Source organism: Elgaria multicarinata, chromosome 5 (assembly GCF_023053635.1).
Source record: "Elgaria multicarinata webbii isolate HBS135686 ecotype San Diego chromosome 5, rElgMul1.1.pri, whole genome shotgun sequence".
Classification (NCBI taxonomy): domain Eukaryota; kingdom Metazoa; phylum Chordata; class Lepidosauria; order Squamata; family Anguidae; genus Elgaria; species Elgaria multicarinata.
The window spans coordinates 1706265-1725275 of NC_086175.1; the positions used below are offsets into that span (position 1 = coordinate 1706265).

The 19011-nt window shown below is 45.3% G+C and overlaps 1 protein-coding gene across 1 annotated transcript in view; it reads right to left on the bottom strand.

Moving 5' to 3' along the window:
- Positions 1–19011, bottom strand: part of WDFY4 (WDFY family member 4) — a 213579-nt gene that overhangs the window by 47323 nt on the left and 147245 nt on the right. Inside the window, exons 28-31 of the mRNA XM_063127391.1 lie at positions 16070–16231; positions 5587–5790; positions 4762–4882; positions 497–654 (exon numbers count right to left, since the gene is read on the bottom strand). Coding sequence (XP_062983461.1) covers positions 497–654; positions 4762–4882; positions 5587–5790; positions 16070–16231 — 645 coding nt within the window. The remainder of the gene's footprint in view (positions 1–496; positions 655–4761; positions 4883–5586; positions 5791–16069; positions 16232–19011) is intronic.

Sequence of the window (19011 nt, forward strand, 5' to 3'; positions counted from 1 at the left end):
GACATGTGCAGTAGTGTGAGTGAGGGGTTCCCGCCTAAAACGTTTCACTTAGCTATAGAAGGTTCCGTTCAGGTCTCTGCGCAGGCGCAAAGCCCATATGTGTGATGCATAGAGACCACGATGAAGAACCAAATATAGGTGCTGTCGAACCCACTTCACTACTTTTGAAGGGATGCACATTTGGATATGCATTCAAATGCCCATCCGAACCCAAATCTTAATGAAGATGCTGTTCCACTGCTTTCAGTGGCATGCAAATAATAACGTTTCATAAACTCCAACTATCTTGTTCAAATGTTTCCTCATCTAATCAGCATTGCCTCCCTCCAACTAGCTTGCTTAAGAATTTGCATGTATTTCCCCCCAATGGAAATTGAATCAGACATAAGGAAGATTCAGTATAGTTGTCTATATCAGTAGCTCTACAATGTCTGGGCTTGTAATTAAACCTTTGGGATTATAGGACATCCCTAATTAGATAACCAATGTATCTTACCACTATCACTTGTTCTGAAAGGAAGAGGATGATCTTTCTAGGTTCAGCAACAAACATTCCTCCATAAAGCTTCGCTACCAGCTTTTGGGTAAAATAGGAAACATTCATTAGAAGTAAAGGCATTGCTGGCTCCAAAGCACTTCTGATATCACCATTCCCTGCAAGGCATGAATCACAGAAAGGGATAAAGTTGTGGGACTTCCTACAAAAAGGTAGGCTGCTTGAGGGACACGTTCTACACCTACGCTACAAGCTCCTCCTTCGTTATAAGCTTTGGGGAACTTGTACTGTGCATTTTTTAAAGTTTCCTTTGTTGATGGGCACCTACCTACACTATTTAGAGTCTTAAAAGAAAACTCTTTCAATCACATTTGTTTATTTATGTCAAAAATCCATATACTGTGATAGATGGATAAATAGATAAGATATAGATGATAGATAGATAGATAGATAGAGCCAGGACTGCGATGGATCATTCTCTGCAGAATGCTAGGTATTGTAATGTTGATATATAATGCAGGAATAGAAAAAAGAAAATAATGTCAACAAAAATAATAATTCCCTAGTTTAAAAACAGAGGAACAGGCCTGTTGGAGCAGACCAGTGCTCCAGCTAGTCCAGTATCTTGTTTTAGCCATCAACAAAACTATCCTCTGCCATAAATTTGTCTAATCCCATTCTAAAGCTATCTAAGCTAGTGGTCATTAACCCATCTTGCAGCAGTAATTCACATAAACTAAAAGGGCACTACTATAGCTTTGGCAGAACCCTGGGCAAAGATGGACTTGCATCTTTCACTAAGCTATGGAAACATCTATATTTCTGGCTAGGGATCTTGCAGGCACCTGACTGGGTCTGGAAGTCCAATGAACCCCCAGACCCAACTGGGCACCTGCAGCATGTTCATTCTTGTCCAGAACCTCCATTGTGCAATGTCCAATGCAGGTTTCGGAAATCGTGCATTTTCCGTTACATAAATGGCAGCTGTAAGGACCCCATTTACGCAATGGGGGAAATTATGTAACTTCCAGAGTCTCTATTGTCACGCACAATGGAAGCTCCGGACAAGGGCAGATGTGCTCACAATATCGTTGGATGCTTGCTGAGCTGCAAAAGAAGCTCATGCAGTGCTGTGGCAGGGATGAACAGTGGTGTGCGAGGGTCCAATGAATCGGACATGGATGAGTTCACCCATTGGGCCTTGAAGCTCAATGATTTCTAATCACTCAGCCTTTTCTGTAAAGATCCATTTTGCGTAAATGGCCATAAAGGAGCCAATTTACGTAAAATTATGAGGCCTATCCCCCAATACGTTCAGCACCATGGATGGCTCATTTAGAGTTCGGTCTGGTTCTGTCTGAAACCCAGGATGGATTCACAACCCTTCCAAAATCAGAACCACCAGCCTCCACTTCAAATATCACAGAACTAAGGAAAAAAGCAAAAAAACTGAGTCTGGAAATAGTGAGGATGATATGATTAGAGACAAATATGGATTCCGTGTGAGTGATGAAGGACTGAAAGAGATACTACTTAGAGAGTCTGAACTGAACTTGCAAAAGGCAATAGGTACTTGTAGAACCTTACACACACCCAAACAGTAATGGAAAACATGTCTGAAACAGGTTATGAGAAATTTGTCCAGATAAGTTCAGAGGAGAGCCTGCCAATTTAGGCACAGGAGAAATCAGAGTCCAAACAAGAAAGCTGTGTGCTCACTGTGGTAAAACGCATCTTTCACAGCCCTGCCCAGCATTTGGAGCAAAATGTCATAGATGTGGAAAAATGCATCACTATTCTTATATGTACGTAGCAAATGCTATAACAGGACAGTAAAACTCTGTCTGAAATTGATTGTGATTATTATTTTTTTCTGGATGCAATCTCTCAAAGGAAGCAAGTACATGCTGCAGTACAAGGCCCATGGCGCTCCACCCTAATACAACGATGGGTATCCATGAACTTCCAACTGGACGCTGGAGCTTCACATGTCCCATTCACAACCCAGAACTTAAACAGGAGATGTTCTCCAAAAATGTTCACAAATTTCCAGATTTGTGTTTGCATTTGGAAAATGTGCACATTCTTGCAAAAATGTGGGTTTTCAGCCTTTACTCTTTGGTGGGGGACTGTGTATTTCCATCCGCTTTTTTAAAGAATGCAAATCTTCCCGTTTCCAAACAAAAGAAGTGCAATGCAACATGGGAAATGAGGCAAACCAAGGTGGTATTTGGAAAATATTAGCAATTGCTAATCACTTTTCCACCCAAGAAAAAAAAAATCGCTTTTCCATCCAAGAAGCAACTGGAGTCAACCACCTGTCATCCTGCTGTGGGTCCCTCAGTTCCTGCTAAGGAGAGTTTCAGTGGTTACTTGGAAAGAAAAAGTAGGAAAGGAGAAGACTAGAGAAACTAGCAGGGTTGGACTCTTATGGAGCTCCAACCCATCCTGACCAACAGCCCTAACTAACTCTGTGTTCAGGGGGAGATGCTATCCTGAAGACTCAGGAGAACACCTGTTTAAAAAAAAAGTTCTGTAAAATTACTTCTAAATTTTCAACCCATTTCAAAATCAAACTAGAGGAGGGGTGCATCTGTCACTAGAATCATAGAATAGTAGAGTTGGAAGGGTCCTATAAGGCCATCAAGTCCAAACTCCTGCTCAGGAATCCACCTTAAAGCATCCCTGACAGATGGTTGTCCAGCTGCCTCTTGAAGGCCTCTAGTGTGGGAGAGCCCACCATCTCCCTTGGTAACTGGTTCCATTGTCGTACTGCTCTAGCAGTCAGGAAGTTTTTCCTGATGTCCAGCTGGAATCTGGCTTCCTGTAACTTGAGCCCATTATTCTGTGCCTTGTACACTGGGATGATCGAGAAGAGATCCTGGCCCTCCCCTGAGTGACACCCTTTCAAGTATTTGACAAGTGCTATCATGTCTCCCCTCAATCTTCTCTTCTCAAGGCTAAACATGCCCAGTTCTTTCAGTCTCTCCTCATAGGGCTTTGTTTCCAGACCCCTGATCACTGCCCTCCTCTGGACACGCTCCAGCTTGTCCGCATCCTTCTTGAAGTGTGGTGTCAAGAACTGGATGCAATACTCAAGATGAGGCCTAACCAGGGCCAAATAGAGGGGAACCAATTCCTTGTGTGATTTGGAAGCTATACTTCTTTAATGCATCCAAAAATAGTATTTGCTTTTTTTATAGCTACATTACACTGTTGGCTCATATTCAGCTTGTGATCTACCACAATTCCAAGATCCTTCTTGTTTGTAGTATTGCTGAGCCACACATCCCCCATCTTGTAACTGTGCATTTGGGTTTCTTTTTCCTAGGTGTAGAACTTGGGTTTTGTCCCCATTAAATTTCATTCTGTTGTTTTCAGCCCAGTGCTCCAGCCCATCAAGATCACTTTGACGTTTGTTTCTGTCTTCCGGGGTATTAGCTATCCCACCCAATTTTGTGTCATCTGCAAATTTGATCAGCGTTCCCTGCACCTCCTTGTCCAAATCATTAATAAAATCACTGAAGAGCACTGGGCCCAGGACTGAGCCCTGCGGTACCCCACTAACAACAATACATTTACATGGAGAGAAGTCAGCTCTATAATAAATCAGGGAAGGTAAGTTATGGCAATGGGTTGCCACTACGATAAGCAAAACCCTGTGGTTCTGATGCTTCAGGAGCAAGAGTTTGGGGTTTCTGGCAGTCGGGCTCTCCCCCTGACGTCTGCCCGGGCAGATGGCAGCCAATCAGCGGTTGTCATCCAAATGGATGACGCGTCTCCACTGCGACTCCTGAGTGAGGAGGCGGATGCACCATCCTTATCTCGTTCTGGAGAAAAAAGTCGGGTTCAGTCCCCGGCTTTTTTCCTTCACAGCTTTTGGGGAAAAGCCCCGTAATGGCTGTGAGGTGGCTGCTGTGTTGCATATTCGACGCAGCAGCGGCACACACCCAGGGCTTTCCGTGCATATACACAGCTCTGAGGAATCCCTGTAGTCCACTGATACATTTTACATTTACATTTTACATTTACAGGGTAAAAGTGTTCAGCATCTTTCGAAAGGAAATGAGTGTTATGTGATCCTGAGTAATGCACCATTGCTTAAAAACGTAAGAACTGCTTTACTCGATCCTACCAAAGTTCATCAAATCCAACAGTCTTTGTAAAGATCCAAGCATCACCAGATCGTCATCTGAAGTTGGCTCGTGATTCACTTGTGGAGTAGATTCAGTCTGCAAGATAGCCTGGGATCATATGGTACTCACCTCTTAAACTGGAAGATTCCCCATCATCTCGGCCAATTATGTGGAAGATATCCATAATGTAAAGCAATACCTCTGTCTGGAAACACTTCTTCTGCTCGGGGGTGGAATTCTCTGCGGAAGCCTACATAGCAATAATATGTAAATGATTAAGTCTGTAGGAAATGCAGACTTTAGGGTGACCCTAAAGAGGGATCCTATTTCCAGGCATGCTTAGATTGTAGCATTGTTTGTTTGTTTTTAAAATGGTGTAAACCAGGGTACTCTGCAATGATTAGACTGCAAAGAGCCTCATGCTTGGGTAATGTCACAGGAAGAAGATAACTTTACAGTTCTGAATCTAAAATCAAGCCTGTCCCTCATATAAAACTTGGACAGTGCTTCTGACATTCTATAGCTCATTACAGAGGCCCCACCAAATGGTCATTGCATTAGATGACACCCAACCAAATAATCTTATATAACACAGTCCCCAAAGAACTTCTGTTAGTAACACTCCAGTTCCATTTCTCAGGTTTTCCTTTGCAAACCTGGGCCTGGTAGCCCAGATGATGGGAGAGGGACTAAGTGGGATTGCAGGGAATGGTGCAACCCTTCTCCTGCCCTCTGCTTCTCTTCTGCTTAGAAGCCCCTTGCAAAGGAACACTGTGGATTACAGGGACTGGTCTTTCTTGACTATCAGAGAGGAAACGCTCCCAATAATGTTAGTTGCAGGCACACAGTCGCCCTTGGGCTTCAGCTCCAAGCCCCCTCCTCCCTAAGCCCACCTCATCCCATGAAGAACACAAAACCATGTAATGGATACTATAGTTGCCAAATGGATGAGACCTCAAGAAAAATCTCCAAAGGGTGCCACTGTTTGTTGGCTGCGACAAGAAGCAAGGTTTCCATCAGGAGGAGGCGAATGAACTCCCACACTTGTCTTCTAGCAGGATGCGGGGACAAAGGAGGAGTAAGGCCAGCAGCCCCCTCAGTACAAGAAGCAGTAGCCAAGCCATTGGGAGATGGTGACAAGTCATTCTGACAGCTGTCCTGCAGAAAGACAGGAATTGGCAGAGGTACTGTTTGACTAGCATATTGAACTATATATCCAATTTCCATGGATATATACAGGATGATGATGATGGTGATGATGATGAACAACTATTTTACTCAGAGTGGCTTACAGCATAAGGATAAAAACAACACAATATATGTTATTGTACATACAAAGGTGTTATACATTAGAAGCCTGGAAACAGAAGCGTCCATCATTCCAGGCCCACAAGTATCCCATAGAAAAGCCACCCCCTCTCTCCTGCTCACCCTGCAGATATCTCACCCAGAGATGTGGCATCAAGAGCAAGCTTAAATGGATATCCAAGTGGGGAGGCCAGTAAGAAATGAATAAATAACAATAATAATAATACCGTATTTCTTTGATTCTAAGACGCACTTTTTCCCATATAAACATCTCTAAAAACGGGGTGCGTCTTAGAATCGCGGGTGCGTTTATTATTTCTTAGAATCAAAGCTTTTTTTCTGTTATTTATTTATTTATTTAGAATGTTTATATACCGCTCCCCATTGAAAAATTTCAGAGCGGTGTACAATGTAAAATGAAAATAAAAACAGAATAAAACAGTTAAAACAAAATTTAAAAAGAAGCAAAAATCAGAAATCCAAGGCTGCATGTTAAAGAAAGGCTTCTTGGAATAAAGATGTTTTCAGGAGGCGCTGAAAGGAGTACAAGGTCGGAGCCTGCCTGACCTCCAGAGGCAGGTAATTCCACAGGAGGGGCGCCACCACGCTGAAGGCTCTTCCCCTGGTGGATTCCAATCAGAGGATGGATCTAGGTGGAACCACCAGGAGCAGGCCCTCGGATGACCTCAGTGACCGGGCAGGTTGGTAACTGAAATTAGTGTGTGTCTTACAATCGATGGCGTCTTAGAATCGAAGGAGTACGGTAATTCCCAGACAGTTCTATATGCGTCCCTAATACAACCTAGACCTAATCAATCTTACCCTAGCCAATCCCACAGATTTTTTTAAAGATAAAATGGGGTGGGGGTAGAACTATGTACATTGCCTTGAACTCCTTTGAGGAAATGCAGGATATAAATACATTTACATGTTTTTTCCCCCTGGGCAGCTGGGCATGCTTCAAAACCTGCTTCCTAAGAATCCCTCTGGGGTCCACGTGGGGCCCAGAGGCATTCTTTCAAAGAAGATGGCATTAGTAGCTGGCACTTCACTTTTACAGTATGCCAGCTTCCCAGGACTTTTTAAAGTGGTTTTTAAATTACAAAAGGATCTTTTAAAAAACCAGGAGGGGCAGGCAGCCTGCCAGGCACCAAGAGAGGCGGGCTCAGGCACCACGTCAGGCAACCCAGTGCTACACCTCCCACTGCATGGGCTTCTCAGACCCAAACAAGCTACTTTTTCTAACTTTGTCTGTTTTAAAAAATGTAGCTGAAGTCTGCTCACTCCTCACTCTCCAGCACTGAAGTGCACATACATGGTAGAAACAAACCAGCTAAAGGACTCTGAATTGCTCCAATGCCTTGAAGATGAGGCTAACCGCTCAAGCTTGACTTTGGCTGTATCTGTTAAGAATTGCCCAGTTCTGGGACCAACCAGAGAATGACCCTCTCTATGCCCTTATTGTATGAATGGTGATTATTGGCTAGAGGGTACATCTCAGAGCTCATGATGGAACAGGTGGGAGGAAGTGATCCCTAATGGGTGTATATGGACAAAGCCATTTAGGGCTTTACAGGTCATGCCAGTTAGTGCCTTATGCTCAGAGGCTTACAGGAACTCAACATTCTCAACCATCCTGCACCATCAGTAGGTAAGTTATCACATTCTACACCAGTTACCTCCAAACCATTCTACAGTCCCACATAGAAATTTAGAAGGTTAATAATTCTGAGTCAGAGGGGAGAAAACACTCTGTACCTAGCTAGTGACACAGCCTGGAGTTAAGAAAGGACTCCAGGAATGTTTCAACATGAGCAATCAGAATAGGCCTCATCCTTCAGTTCTGATGATCTTCTCAATATAACATGGCTCCCAGTTTCCTCTCAGTCCATACAAATGCAGGTTGCTTACCTGTAACTGTAGTTCTTCGAGTGGTCATCTATGCATTCACACATATGGGCTTTGCGCCTGCACAGAGACCAGACCGGAACCTTCTATAGCTGAGTGGAACGTTTTTGGCGGGAACCCCTCCCCCACGCTACCGCGCACGTCCATGGGGTTCCCGCCCTTACCTCAGTTTACAGGAGTCCGACATTGCGCCCCCATAAACATGAGTGTAATTTCAATAAAGTACATTCCACGTATAACTGTGTCATTTGTAAGTCTCACACCACCAAGTGGGGATGGTGGGTGGGTTGTGTGAATGCATAGATGACCACTCGAAGAACTACAGTTACAGGTAAGCAACCTGCATTTCTTCTTTATGGTCTCTATGCATCACACATATGGGCAAGTAGCAAGCTGACATATCTTTGGAGGTGGGTTGGTGCATTATCTGAAGATCTCCGAGAGCACTGTCCTTCGAAATGAGCAGTCGTGCCTAGCACGGGTGTCCAAACTGTAGTGCCTAACAAACGTGGACAGAGTGGACCACGTTGCAGCCCTACAGACTTCTGTCAAGGGAACACCTCTGCTGAAGGCAACAGATGTTGCGACGGCTCTGGTAGAATGAGCTGTCACAGGTTTCACAAGCTCTAGTTTAGAGATAGAGTAAGCCAGTTCAATTGTCTCTACAATCCAGCGTGACAGTTGCTGGCTTGAAACAGGGAGTCCCTTATAAGGCTCACCATAACAAATAAACAATTGCTTTGTTTTCCTAAAACTCTCTGTCCTAGCCTTGTAAAAGGCAAGAGCTCTCCTTACATCAAGTGTATGTAAAGAAAACTCAACAGGTGTTGTTGGATTCGGAAAGAAAGCTGGTAGAGTGATATATTGGGACAGATGAAAGGTTGACACTACCTTAGGCAAGAAGGCAGGGTGTGTGCGTAACACAACCTTATCTTTGTGAAAGATAGTGTAAGGAGTATCTATCCTGAGAGCTCTAAGCTCACTTGCATGTCTAGCAGAAGTGATGGCTACTAAAAAGACAGTCTTGAATGTTAGAAGCCTAAGGTCAGATAAGGCCATGGGCTCGAAGGGCTTCTTTGTCAATGCCTGTAACACCACTGATAGGCTCCATGGTGGAACGATACTCTTTACTGTCGGTATCGTATTTTTAAGCCCCTTCAAAAATTTCCTCGATGTTGGATGCACAAAAGGTGTAAAACCATCCATGCCTCGATGAAAAGACGTAATAGCCGCTAAGTGAACTCTGATGGAAGTGAGTTCGAGTCCCTGCTGATAAAGTGCCAATAGGTATTTGAGAATCAATGACAAAGGGCAAGATTCAGGTGCTTGATCGTTTTCCAAGGCAAAAGTTTGAAATCTCTGCCACTTTGCCGCGTAAGATTTTCTCGTTGAAGGCTTTAGTGATGCCAACAATATATGGTCTACAGTTAAATCCTTGGTACGAGAGGAGGAATGGATGATATTCTCCATGCCGTCACCTTGAGGGTCGATAGGTTTGCATGTCGAACCCTGCCCTGGTGTCGAGACAACAGTATCGGTATCGGCGGGAGTCTGATGTAATTCCCGTCCGACAGTCGAAGGGCGTGGAAGAACCACGTCTGTTGAGGCCACCACGGTGTGATAAGGATGCAGTCTGACCTGTCCGACTGGATTTTGGCCAGCACCTTCGTCAACAGTGGAAACAGAGGAAAGATGTAAAGAAAATTTCCTTTCCAGGTTCTGGTGAAAGCATCTCCTAGCGAGTGCTTTCCTCTTCCTGCTCTGCTGCAGAACCTGGAACAAGCTGCGTTTTCTTCGGTAGCGAAGACTTCGACAGCAGGGAGGCTCCAGTACTGAAAGAGAACATCTCTTACTTCGGTATCGAGCTCCCATTCGTGGTCAACGTGGAAAGACCTGCTGAGGGCGTCCGCGATGATGTTTTCCTTGCCCGCTACATGGATCGCCGTCAGGTGAGTATTTCTCTTTATGCACCAGTTCCAAATCCTGAGTGCCGATCAATTCAGAGGATGAGACCTTGTCCCACCTTGTCTGTTGATGTACGCCACTACCGTGGTGTTGTCCGTCGCGATCAGGACGTTTCGGCCCTCGATCATTTGTGAAAAAGTTTTTATTGCATTCTCCACCGCTAGCAGTTCTAGGTGGTTGATATGATGTTCCCTCTGGGAAGGAGGCCAACGGCCCTGAGCTGTGAGGGAGTCACAGTGTGCTCCCCATCCGATCAACGATGCATCCGTCATGATCGTTACCGAAGGAGTTTCTTGCTGGAAGGGAACTCCTTCTAGGAGCATCGACATCGAAAACCACCATTTCAGAGATGCCCTTACTTGCGTCGGGATCGACAGGTAAGTTCGCCGGGCATCATGTCGAAGATCGAAAGTTCTTAAAAACCAGGCCTGCAATATTCTCATTCTGAGTCTTGCAAACCTGATGACTGCAGTTGTAGCTGCCATCAAGCCTAATAGCTTCTGAATTGTCCATGCCGAGACCTTTCGGCAGCTCTCGGTAGCGATGGCTAACTCTTGAAGGGTGCTTGCTCTGGTCGAGGGCAGGTATGCTCTCCCGTCCCGAGACGATAGGGTTACCCCTATGAAGTCCAGCTTCTGCTGTGGGGTCAAGATGGATTTCTCCTCGTTGACCCACAGACCCAACGAGACCAACAGGTTGAGGGTGGTTGAAATGTCCGCTACCAGATCTTTTTTCGGGACCGTGAAGTATCGGGAGAAAAACCCCTGGTTGAGTTCCTCTGCGGGTACTGGAGAGATGGCTCCTTTCGCTAGGAGGGTCTGTACCTCGAGAAGCAGAGGAGGGGATGGCGCCGTTACTTTCACCCCCGAAGAAGGAGGAAGGACATCGAGCTCAATGGCATACCCCGAGTTGATGATAGTGAGCACCCAGGAGTCCGATGTTATTGACTCCCATTGATGGTAATGTGGTGCTAGGCGGTTCGCAAAGGGAGGTGGATCTGGGATAAAGAAGTCAAACCCGCTGCTTCTTAGAGAAGTCGGGCTGACGTTTGCTTTGGAGCTGTTGTTGCTGCTGCCTCTGCTGACCTTTCGCTGTCGACAATTGTTGCCTGGCTATGGCTGAAGCTTCACTCTGGAAAACTCGTGCCAGCTCTTTTTTGTCCTCTGGGAGATGTTCACATAGTGATCCTATTTTCTCCCAGAGGAAGAGCTGGTATCGTGCCATGGTAGCCTCGTAGGCTGATGCCCTGATGCCCAAAGAGGCAGAGGAGTAAATCCTCCTGCCCGTATGGTCCAACTTTCTGCCCTCTCTGTCCACGGGTGCAGAATGTGCCTTCTGTGAGTGGCCTTGAGCCGACTCCACTATGATCGAATTAGGTTTGGGATGTTGGACCAGAAACTGTACATCTTCCTCTTGGACTCGATAGAGGGTCTCTAGCCTTTTCGATGTGGCTTGAGTCATAGCCGATGTTTTCCAAGATAATTGAGCCGTTTGTTTTAAAGCATGTGGAATAGGGATGGCAAGTCATTGGTTGTGGACTGGAAAAACGTCGTAGATTGGATCGACGACCGATTCATCCGTTTGCTGGATCCCCAGTCCTAATGCCTGAGCCATTCTAAGCATATGGTCAGAAAATCTGACCATATCGTCGGAAGGGGAAGAAGGGTCCTTGTCATGAACCTCATCTTCTGGTGAAGGCATCGATGGAGTAGCCGACACCCCCGACTCAGAATCCGATGGGTAATTATCCTCAGGCAAGGATACTGTAACCACCTGGAGATCTACATGCTCCGTCGGTACCGTGGTAACCGTGGCGGCCGATGCCGATGGCTACGTATGGTGTCGAGGCGTCGACACCGTGGACATTTGGTGGGCGGGCGGTGGAGGCAGCGGTAGATGACACACTCTCGATGTAGGCGGAGGATGCGCATAATATTCTTCTTGAGGGTACTGGTGGTCACCCTGGAAGTATCGTTGTGGGCGATATCAATCCCATTCATAATCGCCACATACTGATTGGGGATAAGAGTATTGAGAATCTCCTTCCCATTGACGCCTTGGAGTGTGCCTTGACTAAGGCGGTAAAGGGATTAGTCCCTGAACTTCTTGCGGCCTGGCAGGCTCCCGGAAAGAGGCCGCTGAAACCGAATCCCGCAACTCGCCCTCCGATAGACTGGGAGGGTGTGTCAGTACCGTAGCCATCGGTACCGACTGGGATCTCGATATCGAGGGAGGCCTCGGTATCGAAGCGGTCGGTATGGCAGGAGGAGTAGAGTGACTCCTAGCCAGTTCCGCCGTGCGGGATGACCCTAACGAGGGTTTTTCCGCGTCTTTCTTCTTATTCTTCTTCTTCTTTTTCTCCATTTCAAAAGAAGATTTGGGAGTCCGGGCCTTTTTGGAGATTTTCCTGGCCGCGGAACTCGCCAGTGACCGTCCAGGCGTTAGGGGTATCTGAGCCCTATTAGCTGCTCTGGAATGTTCAGGCACCTCAGCGCAACTGTCATCAACGGACTTACTGGCTGCCGTTTTGTCCATCCTCGAAGATTTGGGAGTCCGGGCCTTCTTGGAGATTTTCCTGGCCGCGGAACTCACCAGTGACCGTCCAGGCATTAGGGGTATCTGAGCCCTATTAGCCGCTCTGGAATGTTCAGGCACCTCAGTGCAACGGTCATCAACGGACTTACTGGCTGCCGTTTGTCCAGGCGTTAGGGGTATCTGAGCCCTATTAGCCGCTCTGGAATGTTCAGGCACCTCAGTGCAACGGTCATCAACGGACTTACTGGCTGCCGTTTGTCCAGGCGTTAGGGGTATCTGAGCCCTATTAGCCGCTCTGGAATGTCCAGGCACCTCAGTGCAACGGTCATCAACGGACTTACTGGCTGCCGTTTGTCCAGGCGTTAGGGGTATCTGAGCCCTATTAGCCGCTCTGGAATGTCCAGGCACCTCAGTGCAACGGTCATCAACAGACTTACTGGCTGCCGTTTTGTGCATCCTCGAAGATTCAGCCAAGACTCAACTTTATGGCCTTCACCTAGGCACAGGACGCACAGGGAGTGCCCGTCAGTTGGAGGGAGCTTAGCTCCACATTTCACACACTTGTGAAATGGGGCCTTAACTGGCATACGGCTAAGCGCCGCGATCGAAATCGCTGAGGAAAATCTAACTACTAAAAAAAAATTTTTTTTTTTTAGCTAGAATAGAAGAAAAGATGTTAAGAAGTGAGAAATAAGCGAAAAGAGGAAAGATTTGAAGTAAAAAAGGATTTTAAAGAGAAAACGCTAAGAGGTTTGGTTCTATGGTCTAAGCACAATGGCGGACGACGAAGAACTGAGGTAAGGGCGGGAACCCCATGGACGTGCGCGGTAGCGTGGGGGAGGGGTTCCCGCCAAAAACGTTCCACTCAGCTATAGAAGGTTCCGGTCTGGTCTCTGCGCAGGCGCAAAGCCCATATGTGTGATGCATAGAGACCACGAAGAAGAACTTCCAGCTGTACCATGACAGGCCAAAGCAAACCTCTCCTGGCAGCAAACCAAACATCAATCTCGGCAGACTACAGGGTATGGAGTCAATATGCACACAACCGTCTCAGCCTTCTGGCTATAGGTCAGATATATACACTGCTCCAAAATTTTGAATTGGGAGCAGTATCTAAATATTGTAAATAAAAAAATAAATGAAGGTTAGCATCAGCTGAGGGAAATGACAGCTGCCATTTTCTGAGAGGGTCATGAAATAGGCCTTGACTTGTTTCAATTTGAGAAGTTAGTATTATCTTTTATATATCTACTAGCTGATATGCCTGGCATTGCTCTGGTCTGTGAAAAATGTTTATAACATTTATTTGATAAATAAATTTCTCTGCAACTTATTCATCTATAGGTTGGTTGGTTTTTAAGTTTGATTGAGTTAGTAAATTGTTTTGTTAGAATAAATGGAAACGTGTGTTAATAACAACTGTATTTTAAATTAGAGCTTCATAATAAACCACATTTTTTGTTTTACCTGTAATGCCTAAACCTCCCATCGAGCCTTGGCCGGAACAGCCTTCTAAACTTCAAAAACAAACAGGACACACAACACCCTTTCTACCAGCTAAAAAACATGCAACCCTAAAAATATGTTTTCAAAATACGTTTTCAGCCTTGCCCAGATACCTGAATAACATATAGTAGGGAGGTGGATCTGAGATACCTGTGCTCTGAAGACACACTATGGCACTTTCGTATTTTTATTTTTTTAGTTAAATGGTCAACCCACCGCCTTATTGGGCTGGTGGCATTATGCCACTGCTATGGAGCCACATAGACGATAAAGCATTTTTCAATATCTCCTGCTGAATAAATTTTATTTATGGAATGTCCTAAAGGAATGATAGCAATTTGTACTGGTCATGACCATGAGTCATACTTTGGTGGCAAGAGAAGACTCTTGGTACTTCCACCCAAAGCATGCTGGGAGTTGTAGGCATAAGCCTCATTTTTTTCATTAAATTCTTAAAAAATATTTAAAATCCAAAATTTCATGTTTTTAGATTTTTCTGGTACATTGTACAGCCAGACCTATCAGCATGCCAAATTTCAAGTTTCTACCCAGCGTTGCTTGGCCCCCCCTTAAGATATTTGTCTGTGAGGTAATTGTCTTAAAGTAGTAGACCGGCGCTAGGCCTGTGAGTTAACCTTTAAATGAGTTTTTTTAAAAAATTCCTCTCTCACCCTCATGACAACCCTGCAAGGTAGGCCAGTGCTAGGCCTGCGAGGTAACTTTAAACGAATTAAATACATTTCTTTCCTCTCTCTCTCTCCCCGTTAGGGAGCAGGCCAGCTGACACATGGGTAGCTTGGTCATTGCCATCAGCGACAGGCCCAGAGCTGCGACATCCTTCCCTTCTGCTTCCAATGGAGCCCAGTGATTGAGGCAGCCAGCCCAGGCACTCTCCCTTCAGGCACAGGATGGCGAACCACTTCCAGATGATGGCTGCCAAAGCCTGATAAATCTTCTCTCCCACCCAAGGCATGCTGGGAGTTGTAGGCATAAGCCTAGGTCCCTCAGTAATGTAGTGGAAGACAACTGGAAAGCAGGCCATCTTAGCTGTGGCACCCTGCTTATGGATTTCTTTTTCTCAGGCAGGCTTGCCTAGTGACTACTTGCCTAGTGTCAAGTGAATTTTTTTTAAAAAAATAATCCAAGTCCTTTTAACTTGATGAGATTTTGTATGCTTCATTATTTTTCTGTGATAACTAAACCACAACATTCCAAGAGGGATGCAAGAATTAGTGAATAAAGTTTATGATTTTTCTGTAAAAACCTGACTATACCATTGAAACAGAAGAGTGAATGGAGGAATGACGGATAGCTGAACCTAGAATGGAAAGGTGGGCGGGGTTAGTGGCAGTTGGGGAACGTCAAAGACAGTTAGTGAGAGGTCAGGAGAGTGGGGGCTGAGTTAGGATTGAGAGATAGTGACATGCCAGTATTACACCTCCCAGCATGCCTTTGGCAGCCCTCAGGTGCCCATGTCTTCAGCTCTTAGTGGATGCCCACAACTCTGGCCAAGTCCTGCTGGGACTGCCTCGGCCTGCACTTCTCACTCGTGAAGTGCTCCATCAGGAGCCTGTACTAAAGGGCTGGGATGGGCACTTGCCCCCCTCTGTCAAGCTTGTTTGGGGGCATGCACAGAGTGCTTCCCTTTCCTCCCTCTTAAGGGTGAAGGCTGCAAGTGTGCTTCCCTCAGTTTCTAGGGGGCAAAACAATATCAGGACAGGGTACCTTTGAGCATGTCCAGAGTTCAGCCTCTCAAAGACATGCTCTTGTATCTGGTTATGATTTTAAAACCACACATGGATACAGTGCATTTATGGCGGTTTTTTCCTTTTATGTGGAATTGAGTTGGCTGATTTTAGGAATCACAATGGCTGCCAAAGGCCAGTAAGTCTGGCCTCCCACCCAAGGCATGCTGGGAGTTGTAGGCATAAACCTAGGTTTTTATTAAATTCTTTAAAAATACTTAAAACCCCAAAATTCATGTTTTTAGATATTTTCTGATCCATCTACATGAAGACTTGTCTGGGTGAACAGCATTAAGCCAGTACCATACGTGGAAGTGGGTCAATATTTCAGGACATACGTGACACACACATAGTTTCCACTTTATAGGTAGAGATTTATCCAGGACAATAAACAGTGTCAAAGTGGTGCTTTATGCCTGACAGCCCTTTTGCAGGTATTGTGAATAGCACAGAATGTTGGTAATTCATACCTGGGGTATCACAGAGGGAAAGGTGACCAAGGCCAGAGCCTGGAGGAAGTCAGAGTTGTACCAAAGGGGATCCTTTGAGTATCTGTGATACACGAGACAGAAGAACTGCATGATGTGCCCTGGATAGGTGATCTTCCAAGAATCTTCTGTACCTGCTGGAGTCTGGATACCAAAATACAAGTTAAATAAAAACAATTTGTTTATCTGTTAGTATACAAATGAAAGAAACTTTGACTATGTCAAGTACGGTTCAACTACCAACTCACAGCGGCTGCATTTTCCAGCCAGATTATACTGATTTCCAGGCATTTCAGTTCCAAATCACGAGCCAATATTTAGGGGGCTAAATATGGTGCAATAAAGACCAGGGCAATGATTTTTCAAATATTAAAATTATGTTAAAAAAATAAGTTGGATTTTCAAAAATACCTGACCTGAATAGAACTTTTTAAAGCCTACACTGATGCTCTCTTGAAACTCAGGCCTTAGCTAGACCTAAGGTTTATCCCGGGATCACCCCGTGGTCATTCCTGCCTGCTCCCAGGATATCCTTTGTGACATTTACATGAACAGGGACGATCCCGGGATAAACATTCGGTCTAGCTAAGGCCCAAATCACGATCATCTATCAAACTCTGAGTTAAAGGCTACTTCTTATGTAAAAGGGACTCATGGGGGAAATATCTGACTTCTGAAGTTAAACACTGTAAGTGAAACAATATGTCATGTATTATTTATTTATTTATTACATTTTAATACTGCCCAATAGCCGAAGCTCTCTGCGCGGTTCACAAAAATTAAAACCATAATAAAACAACCAACTGGTTAAAAGTAAAAATACAAAATACAGTATAAAAAGCACAACCAGGATAAAAAACCACGCAGCAAAATTGATATAAAATTAAAATACAGAGTTAAAAATGCAGGTTGCTTACCTGTAACTGTAGTTCTTCGAGTGGTCATCTATGCATTCACACATATGGGCTTTGCGCCTGCGCAGAGACCAGACCGGAACCTTCTATAGCTGAGTGGAACGTTTTTGGCGGGAACCCCTCCCCCATGCTACCGTGCATGTCCATGGGGTTCCCGCCCTTACCTCAGTTTACAGGAGTCCGACATTGTGCCCCCATAAACATGAGTGTAAATAAAATACAAGTACATTCCACATATAACTGTGTCATTTATAAGTCTCACACCACCAAGTGGGGATGGTGGGTGGGTTGTGTGAATGCATAGATGACCACTCGAAGAACTACAGTTACAGGTAAGCAACCTGCATTTCTTCTTCGTGGTCTCTATGCATCACACATATGGGCGAGTAGCAAGCTGACATATATTTGGAGGTGGGTTGGTGCATCATCTGAAGATCTCCGAGAGCACTGTCCTTCAAATGAGCAGTCCTGCCTCGCACGGGTGCCCAAACTGTAGTGCCTAACAAACGTGGATGGAGTGGACCACGTTGCAGCTCTACAGACTTCTGTCAAAGGAACACCTCTGCCGAAAACCACAGATGTTGTGACGGCTCTGGTAGAATGAGCTGTCACAGGTTTCACCAGTTCTAGTTTAGAGATAGAGTAGGCAAGTTCAATTGTCTCTACAATCCAGCGTGACAAACGCCGGCATGAAACAGGGAGTCCCTTATAAGGCTCCCCATAACAAATAAACAATTGCTTTGTTTTTCTAAAATTCCCTGTCCTAGCCTTGTAAAAGGCAAGAGCTCTCCTTACATCAAGTGTATGTAAAGCAGACTCTACAGGTGATGTAGGATTCGGAAAGAAAACTGGTAGAGTGATATATTGGGACAGATGAAAGGTTGACACTACCTTAGGCAAGAAGGCAGGGTCTGTGCGTAACACAACCTTATCTTTGTGAAAGATAGTGTAAGGAGCAACTATCTTGAGAGCTCTAAGCTCACTTGCATGTCTAGCAGAAGTGATGGCTACTAAAAGACAGTATTGAATGTTAGAAGCCTAAGGTCAGATAAGGCCATGGGCTCGAAGGGCTTCTTTGTCAATGCCTGTAACACCACTGATAGGCTCCATGGTGGAACGATACTCTTTACTGTCGGTATCATATTTTTAAGCCCTTTTAAAAATTTCCTCGATGTTGGATGCACAAAAGGTGTAAAACCAATCATGCCTCGATGAAAGACGTAATAGCTGCTAAGTGAACTCTGATGGAAGTGAGTTCGAGTCCCTGCTGATAAAGTGTCAGTAGGTATTTGAGGATTAACGCTAAAGGGCAAGATTCAGGTGCTTGATCGTTTTCCAAGTCAAAAGTTTGAAATCTTTGCCACTTTGCCGCATAAGATTTTCTTGTTGAAGGCTTTAGTGATGCCAAAAATATATGGTCTACAGTTAAATCTTTGATACGAGAGGAGGAGTGGATGATATCCTCCATGCCGTCATCTTGAGGGTCGACGGGATTGCGTGTCGAACCCTGCCCTGGTGTCGAGACAACAGTGTCGGTATCGGCGGGAGTCTGATGTAATTCCCGTCCGACAGTCGAAGGGCGTGGAGAAACCACGTCTGTCGAGGCCACCATGGTGTGATAAGGATGCAGTCCGACCTGTCCGACTGGATTTTGGCCAGCACCTTCGTCAACAGTGGAAACAGAGGAAAGATGTAAAGAAGATTTCCTTTCCAGGTTCTGGTGAAAGCATCTCCTAGCGAGTGCTTTCCTCTTCCTGCTCTGCTGCAGAACCTGGAACAAGCTGCGTTTTCTTCGGTAGCGAAGACATCGACAGCAGGGAGGCTCCAGTACCGAAAGAGAACGTCTCTTACTTCGGTATCGAGCTCCCATTCGTGGCCGATGTGGAAAGACCTGCTGAGGGCGTCCACGATGATGTTTTCATTGCCCGCTACATGGGTCGCCGTCAGGTGAGTATTTCTCTTTATGCACCAGTTCCAAATCCTGAGTGCCGATCGATTCAGAGAATGAGA